Below are 21,036 nucleotides of genomic sequence, written 5' to 3'. Positions count from 1 at the left end.
GGTACATTTTTTTTCTAATTGTCTGCATGGCTGGATCATCTCCCTATACACTTGATCTTTTCACTGGTTTGAAGCCAGAGGACTACTTAACATTGAGAGGGTGCATGAGCTGCAACAGAAAAACAGTGATTGATATATGGAGGCATGTTCCTACCCTGTTGTTATGGTCCTGTTCAGATGTAATGATCATGGCTTGCTGAACCAGAGTTCTCTGTTTTGGGAATTCTGGTTTAAACAGCCCAGATTTGAAAGTGGCATGTTAAAGGATGGGGGGGGGAAGAGGAGTGTGCAGGTCTACTGCTTATTCTTGGATTGCTTAAACTGTAATTAGCAAGCAAGGAATATTTAAACTTGTACAATCTAGTCAATGTTTAAATCCGAGACAGATCTCAGAGGCATAGCCACACTAGTATGTAAATCTTCCTCTGACTCTCTTTACAGCGATTTAACTCTCCCTATGGTATAAGAAACTGGACTCTGAATATTGCCTGCTTTAATCTGTGGTTGCACATTTCACAATATTCAGTTTTAACAGTTCACTTCATTGTGTTATTAATGGTCCTTGAAAATGCAACTGTGCTCAGGGTCAAACTAGATAAGACAGAGCAACTATTCTGCTCTGTTTGCATATAAAGTAAGGGATCCACTCTTTACAATAAAAGGAGTAGTGTGGCTGGGAGCAATACTCACTCCTGTACATTGCCTCGCTGTGTTCCACCACTTCAGGTAGTTTTCTGACACCAGAATTGAACTTGACTGGGAGAAAACTGCTTCTTTAAGGCAGGAGGGTGATGAATTTGGCTCTCCCCCCTCATACAATCCTTCTCCTTACCACTCCTGTTTTACATATGAACAGAGCAGACAGAGATGCATAGCTGTTTTGTCACATCTAGCTCAGCCTTCAGATTCAAAGTGGAGTGTGTATTCTGGTCCAGATAAAATACTTCAGCATGCAGGTTCCTGCAAATGGAGTAGAAACAGCATAAGTGGGAAATGTGTGTAAGGCAGGCTTTGCTGGCATGTGCCCCTCTAGATGTTGTTGGAGTCCAACTGTGATCAGGCACAGCCAGCATGGTCAGGAGTCAGGGGTGATTGGACTTGCAGCAAGGGTTGCCATATTGCCCGGTTAGCCAGGTTTTACCCAGATTCTAGCCATTTTACCTGGTACCTGCTTAGCCCATTAGGGGCCCCGGATTTCTTTCTTTCTCTAGCCCTTGGGTCTCCAGAGATACAAAGTGGCAGGTTTTCTGCCCATTTTGTGAGAAATCAGCCTATTCCCACCTTCCATTGCTCTTAGCCAATGAGGGACATCACAGCTGTCTGGGGAAATAAAGAATTTTAATCTGCCTGTCTGCTGCATATGCAGAACGTAGGCAGTTTAGAAAAGTGCACATACTCACTTGATCAACATGTGCAGCTCCACCCCTTATCCATAGACTTTCTGGTTGAGTCAGCAAGGAGAAGCAGCCTTCATCTCAATTACCTGTGTGTCTCAGGGATATGTGTCTTAAGTGGTGAATACAATGGGAGTGTCTGCCTGCCATCATGGGGGATGGAATAAAGGGGTTTGAATCCATCAAATACTCCCTTTCCTGGACAAATACAAGCTATAAAAACAAATCTCTGTAGAAAAGGCTGAGGTATTAGTATTTGCATTTTTCAGCCCTGCTCCCACCCTGTTAATTGGTGTTTACTCTCAAGTAAAGTTGCACTGGAATGTAGCTTCACCCTACTGCATGGCAGAGCCTCTGTTCCGCAATTCAGAAAAGGCTAAAAAGCATTTTTAATACATAACCTTTGAAATGACTGGCAGACATCTCCCCATTTCCTCCCCATAGATGAGTATGTATGTACATATATATACACACATGTACATATATACATACACACAGATATATTCAAATCAGTGGGGGAGTGTAACCTTTCCCCCTCTTAATAACAAAAGGAATGGAACAGCTGACCTGTCTAGTGCTAGCACAGCTTGCCCACTCTCTAGAATTCACTGCATTTTTTTAAAAAAAAGAGGTGCCAGCACTCAAGTCTCCATAAAGTCCAACCTTTATCATAGAAGGCTGCATTTCCTCTCTCCCTCATCTGTTATGTGAGAATCAGTGTACTAAAGGCATTTCTCACATGCTCAGACACTCACATTCTTCAGATAAGATGATTGACTTGAAACCGATTGAACAACCCTTTTTTTTGCCCACGCACTGGGTTGAGGGTTCTTCATGTTTTCCCTCAAGCCTAAAGCTGTTCAAAGTCCTTGTATGTCAGCAACTGCACTCACCTGGGCTTGCAGATTCCAACAGCAGTGTATCTGAACTGGCAGACTCAAAGAGGAAACCCCACCAGACACTTATCTCAGGACTGAGGATAAATCAGGAAAAAGAATGGAGTTCCACAGCGGAAGGAGATTATGCTTTTTATTGACTACACATTTCTGTATGGATATATATGAACATACATAAACTCTAGCTAAAGCCAGTAAATCAGAGTTAATAATACAACACAAATCCAACACAAATACGTTCTTCAGGAATTTCACACAATATACTTATACAGTCTAGATATTTTAACACATAGATAAAAAAGAATCATAGATCATAGAATAGTAGAGTTGGAAGGGGCCTATAAGGCCATCGAGTCCAACCCCCTGCTCAATGCAGAAATCCAGATCAAAGCATTCCCGACAGATGGCCGTCCAGCTGCCTCTGGAATGCCTCCAGTGTCGGAGAGCCCACTACCTCTCCAGGTAATTGGTTCCATTGTCGTATGGCTCTAACAGTTAGGAAGTTTTTCCTGATGTCCAGTCGAAATCTGGCTTCCTGCAACTTGAACCCATTATTCCATTTCCTCCACTCTGGGACGATCAAGAAGAGATCCCGGCCTTCCTCTGTGTGGCAACCTTTCATGTACTTGAAGAGTGCTATCATATCTCCCCTCAGTCTTCTCTTCTCCAGGCTAAACATGCCCAGTTCTTTCAGTCTCTCCTCATAGGGCTTTGTTTCCAGTCCCCTGATCATCTTTGTTGCCCTCCTCTGAACCCGTTTCAGTTTGTCTGCATCCTTCTTGAAGTGCGGAGACCAGAACTGGATGCAGTACTCAAGATGAGGCCTAACCAGTGCTGAATAGAGGGGAACTAGTACTTCACGTGATTTGGAAATTATACTTCTGTTGCCTTTTTTGCAGCCACATCACACTGTTGGCTCATATTCAGCTTGTGATCAACGACAATTCCAAGACAATTCCTTCTTACATGTCGTTCTGCTGAGCCAAGTATCTTATAACTGTGCATTTGGTTTCTTTTTCCTAAGTATAGAACTTTTCATTTATCGCTGTTGAATTTCATCCTGTTGTTTTCAGCCCAATGCTCCAGCCTATCAAGGTCCCTTTGAATTTTGTTTCTGTCTTTCACAGTATTAGCTATGCCCCCCAACTTTGTATCATCTGCAAATTTGATAAGCATGCTTTGTACCTCCTCATCCAAGTCGTTAATAAAAATGTTAAAGAGCACTGGGCCCAGGACCAAGTCCTGTGGTACCCCACTCGTTACTTCCGCCCAGTTTGAGAAGGAACCATTGATAAGCACTCTTTGAGTATGATTCTGGAGCCAACTGTGGATCCATCTGATAGTTGTTTCATCCAGCCCACATTTAGCTAGCTTGCTAATCAGAATATCATGGGGCACTTTGTCAAAAGCTTTGCTGAAGTTGAGATATAGTATGTCCACAGCATTCCCACAGTCTGCAAGGGAGGTTACCCAATCAAAACGTGAGATAAGATTAGTTTGGCAAGATTTGTTCTTCATTAATCCATGTTGGCTCCTAGTAATCACTGCATTGCTTTCAAGGTGCTTACAGATTGACTGCTTTATAATCTGCTCCAGAATTTTTCTAGGGATTGATGTTAGGCTGACTGGTCTGTAGTTCCCCGGTTCCTCCTTCTTGCCCTTTTTGAAGACAACATTAGCTCTCCTCCAGTCATCCGGCACTTCACCAGTCCTCTGATTTCTCAAAGATAATAGACAGCGATTCGGAGAGTTCTTCAGCCAGTTCCTTCAATACTCTAGGATGCAGTTTATCGGGCCCTGGAGATTTGAACTCGTTCAAAGTGATTAGGTTTTCCTTGATCATTTGTCTATCAATCTCAATCTCCAATCCTGCCCCTTCTACTTCATGTTTCCTGGGAGCATCACAGATCCTTTTTTGGGAGAGGACTGAGCCAAAGTAGGAATTGAGGACTTCTGCCTTTTCTTTGTCATCTGTTATCATTTTGCCATCCTCATTGAGTAGCTGTGCCACCATTTCTCTGTCTTTTACTATGGACAAACCTGAAGAAAGCTTTTTTGTTGCTTTTAGCATCCCTCGCTAGCCTCAGCTCATTCTCAGCTTTAGCCTTCCTGACACCATCCCTGCAATTCCGTGATACCTGCCTGTACTCTTCCTTTGTGGCCTGGCCTTCTTTCCACTTCCTGTATGTGTCCTTTTTTGTCTTCAGGTCATCTCTAAGCTTTTTGTGAAGCCACATTGTGAAGCCCTTTTTTCCTTTGGAATTGCTTGCCATTGCTCTTTTAGAATTTCCTTTTTTAGAAACTCCCACCCATCTTAGACTCCTTTTCTCATTAGGGTGGCTTGTCATGGAACTTACAATTGTTCTGAGTTTATTAAAATCAGCTTTCCTGAAGTCTAGGGTGCGCGTATGGCTACTCTCAGCTTTCGCTTCTGTTAAAATCAAGAATTCAAGTATGGTGTATGAATATATTTAAGTCTTAAGTGGCAAAGACAAGCCTTGGAATTTCAGCAGTCCAGCCAGGGCCGGATTATCCATTAGGCTTAGTAGGCTGAAGCCTAGGGGCCCGGAGCTCTTAGGGGCCCATGATCCGCGGAAGCAGGACAGGAGCTGCGGATCGCGGGTCAAGTGCTTCCAAACCGCCCGTCATCCCCCCGCTTCACTTACCTTTTTCCCCACTTTTTTTGCGGTTTGCCATCAATCAAGATGGCAGCCGAGGTTTCCCCAAGGGGTTGAAGCCTCTGCCACCATCTTGGTTGATGGCACGCATGTGTGCTACATGCGTTGCTGCCATCAACCAAGATGGCAGCAGAGGCTTTAGCCCCTTAGGGAAACCGCGGCCGCCATCTGGATTGATAGCAAACCTGTGTGCACAGCCGCAAAAAAAGCGGAAAGGTAGGTGAAGCGGGGGGGATGGGACAGGATGGCAGGTGGCTCAGAATCAGCCTAGGGGCCCTCCTCAGCTTAATCCGGCCCTGAGTCCAGCCAGGCAAACATCTGTTGGATATGTTGGATCAGTCCATGAAAGACTGATAGAAAATGCAGAAGAAATCTCTCTTTTATAGATTCCAGGTTGTCTGATCTGAATTTGCATCACCTTTTCTTTCCAGCAGCTAGTTAAGATTTTTATCAGGACTTAGTTAAACTAGCTAACTAGACATCCGGAGAGTCCCTATAAGGCAATGCATTCTGGCATCTTCATTGTTGACATAAACCTCAGACTGTTGACCTAAGAGCCAAAGTCTTGCTCTACGCCCAGACTTCCAGGAGTGGGAGAATGGGGAAAGAAATGGGTTGCCTTTTAGTATAGTAAATACACTGCACTACATTAGAACTCTGATGGGGGCAACTTGTACTTCAAAGCACTCTGAATACAGAGACATACATAATACATTGATAATATATAGTAGGCCCACCACATACTGAACTGATAATATTGAAATCTTGATTTCTATCTGCATTACAAATTGTAGTGGTATGTTCATTTCACATTTCCTAATTGTTGGTACAGGCAACCTCTCAGTCACAGTATTGCTTTTAATTGAATCTTTGCTGCCTTGTTGTTTTATGCTACATTTTTATACTGCTGCACTGACTTGTTTTATTATTTTCTATTTTGTGTTTTTTATTATGTTTCTACATTGACTGTGTATTTTTATTGTTTTTATTACGTTTGTAAGGTGCCCTGAGCTCTGTTTTTAACAGTGGAAGAGAAGAATATAAATTCTCTTAATAAATAAATATTCCATAGTGTTGGAAACTAGAGTCTAGACATTTAAGGCTGAAAATGTAAGTTGTTTTTTTTTAATCCTCATATCTTCCCCCAGTTTTTGGTGGTAATTATTAGGCACAAAAACAAAACAACTGGACAATGTAATCTTTAATATGCTTCATTTCCATAATTAGCAAATAATTTGTGAGATATGCAAACTGGCCTGCCTGGATTTGCGGAACTAAAATGTGGCAACCCTATTTGTAGCCCAACAGTAGCCACCCCAGGTATAAGGTGTGTTCTGCTTGTGGGATTTCTGGAGTCATGTGGGGACATATGTTTATGTGCTTACTGAGTGGAGTTGGCTATTTTTAGCTAGAGACATTTCTTTTGTCTTCATTGCCATTACAGACACATTATCTATGCTCTATAGTGATCAAGGCAAATAAAGTATTTCCAAAGCATTGCTTTGAAGCAGTAAACCTTCCAGCTGTGTATCTTCCTCTGATCTGGTGCTATACTTGTGCATCTTGATTTAAAAACACGATTGTTGTTTTTAAACATAGGTGTCCCAAGGGTTGACTTGCATCTGGAATTCTGAAGGCCCTAATGTTATTAGAAGTCTTTGTAGCGGAAGTTCAAATCCTGGGTTTCAAGTGAGTGCTTATGGGCAGATGTCTATATCCTCCATATAAGATATCTGTGCTGCAAATAAACGAAAAGCAGATTGCTATTACGCTGCTTACAGACTGAGGTAACAAATTGCTTTCAGTGTATGAAGGCAGATCACTTATATAGAAATGAACCTTGATATAAATTTTGAAATAGTTGATGATAAGGCCTCCACAGTCTCACTTGCCCTTCTCACCATGGTGAGATGTCATCCAGCTCTGGTGAGCAAGATGACCCTGAAACATCCTTCAAACACAGGAGCTACAGAGCAGGGGGGAGGATCCTTGCCCTCTCCCCAACTCCACATGTAGCTGGAAGTCTGCTGTTTTATTTCCATGCTTGTTGAGTGCAAGCAGAACCAAGATTTCTGCTTTTCTGGTTCTGAGCTGGAGTGGGATGACTGAGGCGTGTTGGCTTGTCCCTGCCCTGCTGGGAATTTGGAGCTCCAGTTGCCTGGCGGAAGCAGAGAAACCCACATGTTTTCACTGCCCCTTATTGAGATGGAGGGAAATGGCAGAGGAGTTCATCTTGCTTAGTTTGTGTATCTGTAGATTGCTGTGGTCTACAGAACTTCCATCTCTGTCACCAGGAAACCACTCTGTCTTGGAGCTGGCTGTGAGGGCCTGCACCTGGTGTTGGGCCGAGGAGACAGTAAACTAGGGTTGCTGCTGATGTACCATCCACCCTGCTGCCCGACAGCTTCTCTGACCGAGCTGGTGGAGGTCATCTCGGCTGTGGTGTTGGAGGAGCCCAGAACGATAGTGCTGGGTGATATCAATGTCCATGCTGTGGCTGCCTGTAGTGTTCCGGCTCAGGACTTCATGGCCTCCATGACAACCATGGGTTGTCTCAAGTTGTTATTGGCCCAACACATAGGGCAGGGCATGGCACACCCTCGACTTGGTTTTTGCTCCACATGGAGGAAGGGATGTTCTGGAGATAGGGGGAGTGGATGTCAGATCACTTCCTGGTGAAGTTTAGACTTATGGCTCCGATCCTTCCCTGCAGGGGTGGTGGACAGATTAAGATGGTCTGCCCCCAGAGCCTAAAGGAATGCACAAGATTCCTGAATGCCCTGGGGGGAGTTCCCAGTAGATAGAGCAGGTGATGCTGTTGAAGCCCTTGTCACGCTATGGAACAGTGAGGCACGTTGGGCTCTCGACACGGTTGCCCCCGAGCACCCTCTCCGGCACTGTGGAGCCAGGCTTGCACCTTGGTACACCAGTGAGCTAAGGGCAATGAAACAGGCTGGACAACGGCTAGAGTGCGAGTGGCGAAAGATGTCCTGTGAGGCTGATCGAGCACGAGTAAAACATCATAACCATGCCTACTGTTTGGCGGTGAGGGTGGCAAAGAAGGCCCACTTCTCTGCCTCCACCGCATCCTCAAGTAGGTGTCCAGTGGAGCTCTTCCATATTATCAGGGGTCTGTTGACATCAACTCCAGGAAATGGAGTTTTAGACCCTTTGGAGGCTACTGTGAATGGTTTGCAAGGCACTTTGAGGGTAAAGTTGCTAGCCTCCGTAGCAATCTTGGTGCCCCCTCCACATCTACTGTAGTCCCCAATGAGGTGTCCAGTGCAATGTCTGCGGCAACTTCTTGGGAACGGTTTCAGTTGATGCGGCCTAATGACGTGGACAAGGTGCTTCAGATGATGTTGCCAGCAATGTGTCCTCTCAACCCTTGCCCTTCTTGGCTTATTAAAGCTTGCTGAGGGGGTCTGACCGAGTGGATGCAGGGTGTGGTCACCACATCATTGCGGGAGGGAGTGGTTCCAGCCGCCTTGAAAGAGGCGGTGATCCGACCACTCCTGAAAAAGCCCACCCTGGATCCATTGGTTTGTGACAACTACCGACCGGTTGCAAATACCCCCTTCTTAGGGAAAGTGATTGAGAGGGTTGTGGCGCAGCAACTGCAAGTACTCTTGGATGAAACAGATTATCTTGATCCATCCCAGTCTGGGTTCAGGCCTGGTTATGGGACCGAATCGGCCTTGGTCACCCTGATGGATGACCTTTTTCAGGAGAAGGACAGGGGGAGTGCGACCCTGTTATTCTTACTTGATTTCTCAGTGGCTTTTGATTCCATTGACCATGGTATCCTTCCGGGCCGACTTGGTGAGCTGGGTATTGGAGGCACTGTTTTACAGTGGTTCCGATCCTATCTCCAGGGTCACTCTCGGAGAATAGCATTGGGTGACTGTCTTTCGGCTCCCTGGCAGCTGTGCTGTGTGGTGCCTAAGGGTACCATTTTGTCCCCCATGCTGTTTAACATCTATATGAAGCCCTTGGGAGCAGTCATCAGGATCTTTGGGGCGAGGTGTTAGCAGTATGCTGATGGTACCCAGCTCTATTTCTCCGTAACATCTGAATCGGGAGACACCATGCAAGCCCTGGACCGCTGCCTGGACTCAGTGGTGGGCTGGATGAGGGCCAATAAACTGAGTCTGAATCCTAGCAAGACGGAGGTGCTGTGGGTTGGTGGTTCCTGAGTTCAGATAATTGGTCAGTTGCCTGCTTTGGATGGGTCGTACTCCCTCTGAAAGAGCAGGTGCGTAGCCTGAGGGTGCTCCTGGATCCATCTTTGTCACTAGAGGCCCAGGTGATCTCAGTGGCTAGGAGTGCCTTTTACCAGCTTCGGCTGGTGAGACAGCTGTAGCTGTTTCTGGACCGGGATAGCCTGACCACTGTTGTCTACGCACTGGTAACCTCTAGGCTGGATTACTGTAATGTGCTGTATGTGGGGCTGCCCTTGAGGTTGGTCCAGAAGTTGCAACTGGTGCAAAATGTGGCAGAGAGACTGCTCACTGGGGCAGGTTATCACCCAGGGATGTGGAGTTGGTATGCCAAACCTTCGACTCCGACTCCTATTTTTCTACTGTCCGACTCCGACTCCTTCATAAATGGCAAATGTATATTAACTAGTAATAACAAATTTACTGTAGTAAAATGGTAGCACAAGGCATTTCATCACCACCATGTGAATCATCAGGCTAGATTGATAGAACATAAAATATATTTATTTGATTAAAATTTCTGAACAAGAAAACTTCCTAAATTCCTATGAAAGTTTTTATTTTGAAGTCGGAGTCGGTACATTTCTACCGACTCCGACTCCACCCAAAATTGCTTCCGACTCCACAGCCCTGGTATCGCCAACATGTCACCTCGCTGCTGAAAGAATTGCACTGGCTGCCCATTTGCTACCAGGCCAAATTCAGGGTTCTAGTTTTGATGTACAAATCCCTATACAACTCGGGACCAGGATACCTGAAAGACCATCTTACCCCTTATATACCCAGTCGATCACTGCACTCTGCAGGTGAGGGCCTCCTGCAGATACCATCTTATCAGGAGGTTCGTTCTGCACAATATAGGAAATGGACCTTTAGTGTTGAATGTTTTTAACCCTTTTTTAAAGTTTTTTTTTAAAAAAATGTTCTTTTGTTTTAATGTATTTTAAGATCTGTTTTATGATGTTTTAAAGTGTTTTTAGCACTTTGTTTGCCGCCCTGGGCTCCTGTTGGGAGGAAGGACGGGATACAAATTAAATAATAAATAAATAAATAAATAAAAACAGGATTTAGAAAAGAAGCAGCAATCCAGTAGGTCACTTTTTTTTTTTTTCTGAAGGCAATTCCAAACAATTCTGAGACCTAGAAGATGCTCTCACAATATCTTGTATTTGGGTAAAGATACGGAAACATACTGAAAATTTCTTCTCAAAATCAAGGGTGTCTCCTTGCAAGCTGGATGTTGGACACATAACTTGGAATCTTGGTGATGTGGCTGCTTTGTCTCCCACTGTTTCTCCCCCCAGTTCCCTTGCCAAGCCTTCTATCCTTTGATCCTCCTTTTCTATCTTGCACACCTTGAATTCTCTGCTTCTTGGGAGTAGAGCTGATATTACTAGCTCTTGCTCAAGTCAAAATGCGGCTTCTTTTACATTTTGTCAACCAGTCAGTGCAAACTCCTAGTTCTGGGGAATCCTTGGGCAAGATATACTCAGGGGGCCCTCATCATCTTCGCCATCACCCACTCACTTTCCACATGAGCCCAATTCTAGCTGTCTGTCAGAGGGGAATGCAGGGGAATGAGCAGGTTCTGGCCCAGATTGGTAGAGTAGATGCCAATGTCAAGAGGAGCGGTAGTAGAGTGGGGGGGGGAGGGCTGGTGGTCCCCTTTCTCAGCTAGGAGCATGACAACTGCTCTCGAACCAGTGACCTACACTATTCCTGATTGTCATGTATTAGGGGTTTGGAAGTGCTGAAATCATAAAGTCCCTTAAATTCATTGTTCATGCGAAGGGGGCCACATGTTGAAGGGGCAGTGGGGCTGCCTCCTCTCCCAATTTCCTGCAGACCTTGCTCCTTCTCTCAGCATTGACACCTTGAGTGTAGATGTCTACACTGGAGAAGCCTGTTCCCATAGGCTTCCACACAGGATTGAGGGTGAGGCCAAAAGCACAGCCCCCCCCCCGTCCCTTTGAGACGTGGAGAGCCTTTCCCCCTTATGCACATTTCTTGGCCTCTTCCCATATTCTCTTGAAGGTGACTACACTTTTTCTTTCCTTATATGCAAGTGTTTCTTGACATGCCTTTCCCTGCATTATCTGTGACACAGTTACTGCTTACTTAATGGGGGCAATTAACGAGGAACAAATTCAGTAACACTATATGCAGATTTTATTTCAGGGTGCAGTAAACTTCTTTAAAAAGGTGCAAAGTGTTACTTGACTTACATTTACATCTAAGCAGAGTTCTGCTAACTTGATAGTGTTTTTCTTGTCTTTAAGCAAGGGGGCTTGTCTTCAGGACCTTTGTTAATGACCCCTAATGTACAGTGTTGGTTGTTATAGTCACACATTAAAAGCTGCAGCTTCCCAGCATCATGTGTTCCTAATTAAACTTTCATTAATTTACAACTTTATATCAGAATTTTCTCACTGAGAGATAAAATGTGTGCATTCACTTAATTTATTGAGTGTTGTGGGGGGTTGTTTAGTTTTCAGCTGTAGCATTGAAAAGAAAGCACTTGGATTGAATAAGACTGTCTGCTCATGTATAATTGGGGCTGATAACAGTTCATTCTGGATATGAAAGAATTCTGCCGTCCACTGGAAGAGTTGAGTCTTGGGGATAGCTCTTTGAGGACATCTGGGGCTCTGTATTGGCACGTTGAGAGGGTTTTGCACAATGCCACAAGCTATTCTGTTTAGGCTGGAACCGAGTGAAAATGATGCTCTCTTCTTTCTGGCTCTTCAGTGCAGCTAAGGCAGCTTTCTCAGGGGGAAAGTAAACTGGCCATCCTTGTCCTTAAATATAGGACTCATAATTTACCTTGTGGAAATACCAGTTAGAGGCTAAGGTTTCCCTAGTGTTGAATTTCCCTGGAGAGCTATAACAGTTTTTTTTCCTTTTTCTTTGTTACTATATTGTTCAATCTTGCAGATAAATAGAATGTCATCTTTTTTTTTTTAAGGGCATGTGAATGTCTTGTTTGTATGCAGTGGGTTGTATACAAAGTAGTGCTAATCAGCACAAGGATTTGCACTTGCGCAATGCGACTTCCCCACTCTCCACCCCAATGTGCTCCCTAAATATGTTCTAGGGGACCCTCTTGAACAGATTTGGGGTGTGTGTGGGATGAGGGAAGTCCTATGAGAGCCAGTGTGGTGTAGTGGTTAAAGTGTGAAATTGGGACCTGGGAGACCAGAGTTCAAGTCCCCATTTGGCCCTAAAAGCTTACTGGGTGATGTTGGCCCATTCGCTATCTCTCAGCCTAACCTACCTTACAAGGTTGTTGTGAGGATAAAATCAGGAGGAGGAGAACCATGTTTGTATGCTACCTTGAGCTCTTTGGAGGAAAGGTAAGATATAAATGTAATAAATAATTGGATGCAGCCCAGTGTGGTTTAACTTAGCAGATACATAATGTATCTCTTCCTCAATATTGTTGTGAGTTTGGGGGTTGGGATGGATGATTCCTGTGGGTCCCCTTCCAGCCTCTTATTTGGAATCCTGTGCCTTGGGGGAGGGGATGGCTCTGCTGGCCAGATGAGTTTCTATTGTTAAGCTAATAGAGTGGCCAGTTTGCTAATGAGTCTTTCAGGTACCCAGCAACAGGTAAACGGGCCAGGAAGATCCTTTCGTCATTGAAACTCTGCAGGAGAGCCTTCCCCCCCTTCCTGGTGGCTAGCAGAGGTTTGTGCTTTGAGTGTGTTTTAGAGTTGTCTGGGAATGCCTGGAAACTGGAGGCAGGCAGAGAGGCTGGCTCTCTAAACCATGGCATTTGGGGTGCCTCCTGTAACACTGATGGGAAAACTGGATATTGGACTGCTGATGCCTTGAACCCCTCCGTCCTAAGCTCAGGTTTGAATGTGTGTAAATAAATAAACCATAGCTCATAAAGACACCACTGCCTCCACTGACCTTCTTCCCAAAGGAAACCAAGCCCTGGGTGAGCACAGGGATCCCTGAAATCTCACAGCTCGGAAATTGGGTAGGCGGGAAACACTATAATAATTCCCTTTATTATATATACTGAGGCTGTGAGTGCTGCTACTCTGGTAACCCAAATGGCACCACCCATGCACAAGAAGAAGGCACTGGCAACCTCGGTGAACCCCAAAGTTTGCAGAAGTACAAAAAATCTTTTTAGGGGAAAAACCCTAAGAGGGAAACCCCCAAAACAGCCCGATGAGGAGTTAGTGCATGCAGTGGCCTCAAAATGACTGAGGAGGGAGGAGCAGAAAGCCAGGGACTAGGAGTGTAATAGAGTGGCTGGAATCCTTAACAGCAGCACTCAACGGTGCAAGTTTTTGTTTCAGCTTCCACTTGGGACTGTACTAGTGACAGAGTTACAGAGACAACCAAGCCCCCGTCAGCAAGTCCAGGTTACAGGGAGATTCCTGGTAGTAGGCCAGAAAGCTAACAGACCCTAAATTTAGTTTGGTCTCTAATTTGGTGGTATTGTTGTTGTTGTTAAATTTATTTCTACTCCGCCTTTTGGCCAAAGGCCCTCAAGGCAGCTTACAAAAAAATAGGCACAAGCATAAAAATACATCAATGAAGGCAATACAATTTACAAAAATTAAATAACAAATATCATTATTTTTTAAAAAAACAGCAATTACAAGATTATTAAAAAAAACAGCAGTTACAACCTATACCCCTGCAGATGTTGCTGGACTGGATTGGATGTATGCATTGTCACCTATTCCCACAAATGGAACCTGAGAAACAGTGAACAGTCACCTATGCCATGAATAACATCAGAAACGGATAGGACAGAGTCATTGAAGTTGTTAGGAGTTGCTGGCACATTATGTTGGAATCAGCATGAATTACCGGGAGTCTTCTGATAGTGCTGTTGAAATCTTAGTGCCGCTTGCAGCAGCTGCGTAGCTTGGGTGGAGGAAGGGTCAAGGCTGTCCTTCTCGGCCATGAGTTCAGGCAAGGACTTGCTCTCCCTTTTTTGAGGGGTGAACCAACAAAAACTTAGGATGTGACTGCCACACGAAAGCTGCTGGAAATTCTTCCACATGGTGTTGTTAGCACGGTGTCCTTTTTAACATGTGAGAGCCATTCACAACATGGTTTACCACAATCATGTGGTGAGCTGCCTTTTCAGCAACAAGTGGAGTTACATAAATAGCTCAAAGGAGCTACAATTTAAGCATTGAAGCAAAGTTGAATTCTTTTTGATATAGACTATGGTTGTTCTTGCAGAATAACAAGTCTCAGATAATATCATGTATGTTGCAGTTCAGAGCTTTGGCAGAAGGTTGGCAGGATCAGACCTGGCCAGATGCTGAGGGAGTAACAGAATCAAGCTGAGTCATAACAGTTCATCTAGAACTGTTTGTGTGCCCTTACAGGTTTTAATCTCTTTTGAGATTATACAGAAAAGTCACAGAATTGAAAATACCATTTTAACATTTTAGGGCCAAGCTGACAATATGAGTCACATGTGATCATATCTCATGTATTTTATATCCCTCTCTCTTAAGCCAGAGGGGTGTAGGATGGTGAAACCACTGCATATGGGAAGAGGGGGATTTAACCAGAGCAGTGGTCCCAGTAAAAATTCTCCCCGCTCCTTGAAGCTGCTATTATCCTAGGGGAAAGCCACCAGCAGCACAATTGGCAGCTTCTTTCTTGGACCGACTAAGAAGCCTTAATGCATAATTTCAGTTATGCTGTAATTAAAATAGGTGTTCTTTTCTGTCATTATGTATCACTTTAGTTGGCTACAAACTTCAATTGTTTACTTTAAAAAAAATTCATTTGTGCTTATAATCAGCTGGAATTGTAGCTTGCACTGCTGATGGGGAAGCACTCCATGTACATAAAGCTCCTGTCAATGCAGAGGATAATATTGAATAGGAAGAGTGATGATCTCCAAAATATCTTTGGTGTGTGGGTGGATAAGTTATTTCTGAAACAGTTGCACACAAGATTTGTGATGTGTTGTATTTTTATTTAAATTGTGATCCACCCTGAAGATCCTTTTGGACAGTATAGCAGGGGTATACATTTCAAAAATAAATAAGTTTGATGTAGCTGTATTCTAGTCCACTCCATGGCACTGATTTATTTCAGTAAAGATGTAGATTTCAGCATTAGTATTTACAACATTAATTCATTGTTCATTTTTACAACATTTCAGTGATTTGATTATTTTTAGAATGGTGATTCATTGTTTATTATTTTGAGAAACAGTTTTAGAAAGCTCTTAGCTATATGAGTTAATTTGTTATTACTCCCTTTAAGGTGCATTGTGTTGCTAGTGGAGATTGCTTACCTAGATGAAGCATCTGACACCCCTCACCCTTCTCGCCTGTGGCTCTTTTAATCCCATAACAAATATGCATATGCGACTGTTTGAAGTGGCAAGAGATCATCTTCATCAAACAGGTGAGTGTGCTGCATTGGAATTAGGAACCATTGGGATCTCTGAAATTTGGCAACATTTCACATCATTTCAACACATTTTTATTCCTGTTAATTAAAAGTTCAAGACTAAGACCAGATATTTCACAGCATGCTAAATATAATTTTTGCACCTTTATCACCTCTTGAAATAAGGCTCAAAATATGGAGATATAAAATAGGATTTTCACACCATCACAGTGAAGTTTTGTCAGTGATTTAGTGGGATAGTTGCAGATTTAAAGTTTGTGAAAGGTTCTCTCTTCTTCCCCCTTTTTCTTTAAGGAGCAAAGAAACAGTTCATATCTGTATGATAATCTTACCATTTAGTCTAAAGATCTGCAATTTTAACTAGAAAAAGAAACTGGGAAAACATGGTGTATTCATTCAGATGTAGAACTGTTTATTGAAAACAGGATTTGCAAAAGTGATATGAGGGCCTATGTTTCAGTAGCTTTGGTGTTCCATTAAAATGAACAAATCATCTAATGACCTGGGTAGCTTTCTGGATCATCTAACTCATGTTCATTCAGGCACTGGCAACATCTCATGATAGAGATGACCAGGTAGCTATTTATTTAAAAGCTCTGAATCACTGACAGATGGAGTGTTAAACATGAATTCTTGAAAAGCATCAAGAAACAGTTTGGGAGAGGTCAGCAGACCCCAGATATCTGATGCATGGGTGATCCAAAAATGCCAGAGCAATATTAGTGCAATACAACACAAAGTCACTCACACTTAAGACATAAGAGTACCAAGCATGAGCAAGTGTCAGAACCAAATGCAGTCTCAATGACCAGTGACAAGGCAAACTGAATATTGGTATCTGGCTTGATGGCTGAAACGTAGACTGTACCCTTGTGATACTACAACATGAAAATGAGGAATGGTTTGGAATCTATTAGCAGCAGCTAAAATTTTGATAGTAGAAAATGTTGGAATAGGCAAATGTTGCATGTTCACTTTAAGGGATATTTGGGGAATATCCCATGTACCTGTTTTACCATGATGTAACTTCCTGGTGGGTGGGGTTAGTTACCTGGTTTCCTCCTCCTTTGTCCTGGGGGATTTCTTGCATATTCTCCTTTGCTGATCAATCCACCATTGAGAGAGGCCGGATGGCAAATGATGCTCTCTGCTGAAAGCATCAATACCAAACACCAAAAATGGACTGAGACTTCTATTTTCTTTCATCTAAGCTACAGCCTATGTTTCTAACATATGAGGAGGTTGTGAGTAAATGTTTTTATCTTTTACCTAAGAAGATTGTGTCTGTTGTTATTTATATAGAGAAAGGTGAGGCTGGTTACATTCTCACTCTGCTGCTTGTGTTTTTATATCTCTGCTAATAAATAGGACCAACCAAATTAGATCCTATTTCTCTCTGGTATTTTTATAATACCAAACAGAAAAATGGAGAGATACTTCCTAATATCTATGAAAATTTGGTACCAAATGTATGGAAAGTGGCTAAAATTAACAGACTTTATATCTAATTGAGATAAGGAAAACAAGTTAGAATACCAGGCATGAGCAAGTGCCAGAACTGAATTACAGTTCAGCACAAAATCATTCTATTTTTTCCCATATTTTCCATTCTAAGCACATCATTTTATTCATCTCTGCTAAGCAACTTTGTTTGCGAATGTTAAATACATTTCTCTCTTTTGTATTCACACCAGTGAGCAAATTTTATGATGTCATTTCCTAAATACAGTGGATGTGGCTGTACACCAGTGAATAGCTATGAGAATAATGCATTCCTTTGTATTTTATTAGTACTCATATGAAACCTTATTTAACTTTTCATGCCTTGTCATGCATGGTTAGATTTTTTCCTCTCATAATGCGATTCAATTCCTTGTTCTACAAGTGGCTTTTAGTACTATGCTGATGGTGCCAAATATCTTTCTGTAATCTGTTAGTGCTAATGCTCTCAGATGCTCATGTTCCTCTGTGCTCTTATTATATTGCTTTGCTTCCTACAGTTTAAAGATGGTCAGGAATTATCTATTCTATATAGTTTAGTCTATAATGTCATCTTTATAAAGTGTTTCAGTCCACTTAATGAGAGGAATGTAAAATGTAGGCCTTGAGGTAAAGGAAAAAAATACAAGACCACTTGCGTAATGCTCAGGGTTAGATAATGCAACATGTGTGACTATTTTTTTGTCTTTGCTTGAATGTATTCATTTTGGCCACCAGTGTGGCTGGAAGATAGCATAAAAAAGGCTTCAGGTTTTGGGCCTAGGTGGTCCTATTGTATAATCCTTGACCACATTCACACCATACATTTATTGCACTATTATTCCACTTTAGACATCAAGGTTTCCGTAAAGAAGTGTAGTTTGTAAAGGGTGCTAAGAGTCATTAGGAGACTCTTATTCCCCTCATAGAGCTACACTTTTCAGAGTTCTCTGGGAAGAAGGACTGATGGTTCAATCCCTCTGGAAATTGTAGCTCTGTGAGGAATATAGGAATCTCCTAACAACTCTCACCACACTTGACAAACTACACTTCCAGGATTTGGGGGGAGAAGCTATGGCTATTTAAAGTGGAATAATAACAGAATAAATGCAGAGTGTGAATGTGACCCTTATGTACCCAGAACTAGGCACTTCCATCTAAGATGAATATTTGGAGTATATACCAATATTAATATTTGGTGAACCATTATTAGAAATGAACTGGACTAGATGGATCTTGTGGTATAAACTAGAAGGAAATGAGAGAAGAGTCAAGAGAGTGAGAAAAATGTAAACCTACAGCAAAGATTCTGGACTCTTAATATTAGGAGCATATGAATTTGCCTTATGTTTAGGCAGACCATTGTCTACCTAACTCACTCTTGTCTACACATGACTGGCAGCAGTTGTCCAGAGTTTCAAATAGTTGTCTTCCCCAACTAGAACGGAAGATGCCAGAGACTGAACCCAGGACCTTTTGCATCAGAGCAAGGGCTCTACCACAGAGTTACAGCTCTTTCCTCTGATATTGGCTGTTAGATCTCCCATGCCCTTTGCTCCTCCTTTACTGAATTAATAGATATGCAATTTTACCTATTCTGAATAATCTAATGAACTTGCACATGAACATGTCAAATCAACATATCCCATGGCTTTGCCACCTGTTTAGCAGATATGCTTTAATAAATCCATGAACAATGTGCTGATTGTTGAAAATTCCCTTTCCGATTAAGAATCTGCAATATTAGTGACTTGTATCATAATATTATGAAGCTTGCTCTGTCATTTTTTCATACATTTCTTCTGTCTTGAAACATATGGAGTGTGTCTCTTTTCATAAATTCATTTCTTCCTCATCTGTCTTCATGGGAACAGGAGGAAGCCTCAGACATAAACTAGCAAGAAGGCAATTAGTTTCTTACCAAACTGAAACAAAAATTCTTTGTCAAAGTGTGTTCAATCCCCAACCCTAAATCTTTATGCTTCCACATCAGTAATACCTGAATCATGCCACTTGGATGTGTGTTTGTTTTGAGGTAGTTTGTGCATTTGCATTGATTGGTATTGCAGCTAATCCCTAGAATGTATTTGCTTGCGCAGCAAATCTTAGATCAGGCTGAGAGACTCAGATCTAACACCATTCTTTCTTCTTTTTAGTCTCTTAACTGTATGATCTCATTATTTTGGGAAAAATGCAGATCTCATCTGTGCAAACAAACCAACATAATTAATTTCTTATTAGGCTTATACGTTTCAAAATGGTGCGTGATTTGATCAGATTTTTAAAGCACATATTTTATTTACCGTATATTCCGGCGTATAAGGCGACTGGGCGTATAAGACGACCCCCAACTTTTGAGAAGACTTTCCTGGGTTCGGCCCTTACTTGGCATAAACCAACTGAAGGGCCTCAGTTAGACAGGCCCCATTGGTTTCAGTAGGTCTACTCTGGGTAGAACTAACACTGGATAAAATCCTATGTGCGCACTGACTCAAGAGTAAGCCCAATGGTACCGGGCGGTGCTTAGGGCTGCATCCGACGCTACTCAGAAGAGACCCACTGAAATTGGTGCAACTAAGCCAGCTACCTCTACTAGTTTCCATGGGGCTACTCTCGAGTCAGGACGAAGCAGGGCCGAACGGCACCCCCGCAGGCACACTGACTCGGGCAGCAAGCCCGGTAGAACTCGGCCCGAGAAGGCCGGCGCGACACCGGATCGGGGCCACCGGTCATCGGCGGGAAAGAGACAAGGAGAAAGCCTCACCTTCGTCGGAATCCCGCGCGCGGCCGCTACGCTCTCCATCCTCTTCATCGGCGGGGCTGTCCAGCTCCTCCTCCTCGAAGCTCTCGGCGGCGGCGGTGGGGCCCGTGCTGGCGGGCAGCGCAGCGGAGGCAGCGGCCCCGGTGGCGGCAGCGCGGGAGAAACCAGCACTGCGACGCTCATGGCCGAAGCGGGGAGGAGGAGGAGGAGAAGGCTCCGCCACCGCCGCCCAAGGCACCCGGTGCTTTTTTCCTCACAGCGGCGAGCCGGTTTGTGGTTGGTTTTTTTTTTTAACTCCCTACCACAGGCAGCCGCAAGCTGCCCCCCCGCCTCCTACGCGCAGGCGCGCGAACTACTTCCGCTCCTTCCTTTCCTTCCTTCCTTGGCTGGCTTCTTCCTCCCTTAGTTGTGTTTGGACCACTGCGCCACCCGTAGGGTGTAAGGCGCGGCGATACTCCGGTGGCGTTTGCAGCCGTAGACTTAATGTTTTAGACTCACGTGCCCGCCAAGCGTCTCCGGGGTCAGTTTGGGAGCCCTTCCTCGGCCCGCCCACTTTTGTTTCTTGTAGAAGACAGCAATGCCTCAGTTGGCGAAGTACCTGTATATTCCGGCGTATAAGACGACACCTGGCGTATAAGACGACACCCGACTTTGGAGAAGATTTTCCGGGGTTAAAAAGTCATCTTATACGCCGGAATATACGGTATTTATTATTTGATTTATATCCCGCCCTTCCTCCCAGCAGGAGCCCAGGGCAGCAAACAAACTCTAAAAACACTTTAAAACATCATAAAAAGACCTTAAAATACATTAAAACAAAACAACGTTAAAAAACATTTTTAAAAAGCTTTAAAAACATCTTTTTAAAAAAGGGGTAAAAACATTATTAAAGAAAACATATTAAAAGCAATTCTAACACAGATGCAGACTGGGATAGGTCTCAACATAAAAGGCTTGTTGAAAGAGGAAAGTCTTCAAAAGGCACCTAAAAGATAGCAGATATGGCGCCTGCCTAATATTTAATATGTAATATGATACACTAGTTCTTTTTGCTCAGAAATTTTGATCACTGTGAGTTTTACTTTATTGTCCACACATACACATATCTGCCTCTGGGCAGATTTGCTCTTCATTAACACTCTTTGTGGGGTAGGGTGGGGTAGGCTTATAAATTCAACCTTGCTTTGAAACATGGAGTAC

General features: G+C 43.3%; 1 protein-coding gene across 9 annotated transcripts in view; it reads left to right on the top strand.

Moving 5' to 3' along the window:
• NMNAT3 (nicotinamide nucleotide adenylyltransferase 3) overlaps positions 1-21,036 on the top strand; it is a 109,852-nt gene that overhangs the window by 12,573 nt on the left and 76,243 nt on the right. For 7 of the 9 annotated variants that reach the window (XM_061636754.1, XM_061636753.1, XM_061636755.1 and 4 more), the window contains exon 2: positions 15,447-15,590. The exons of 1 other annotated variant lie outside the window; for it this stretch is intronic. In XM_061636754.1, coding sequence (XP_061492738.1) covers positions 15,482-15,590 — 109 coding nt within the window. In that variant the 5' untranslated portion in view covers positions 15,447-15,481. Of the gene's footprint in view, positions 1-15,446; positions 15,591-21,036 lie in introns of those variants that run through there. One more of the 9 variants, XM_061636749.1, reaches the window with a different exon arrangement.

The sequence above is a fragment of the Rhineura floridana genome, chromosome 7 (assembly GCF_030035675.1).
Source record: "Rhineura floridana isolate rRhiFlo1 chromosome 7, rRhiFlo1.hap2, whole genome shotgun sequence".
Taxonomy (NCBI): Eukaryota; Metazoa; Chordata; class Lepidosauria; order Squamata; family Rhineuridae; genus Rhineura; species Rhineura floridana.
The sequence above is the reverse complement of the archived record's forward strand: the minus strand, read 5'-3'. Positions and strand labels throughout refer to the sequence as shown.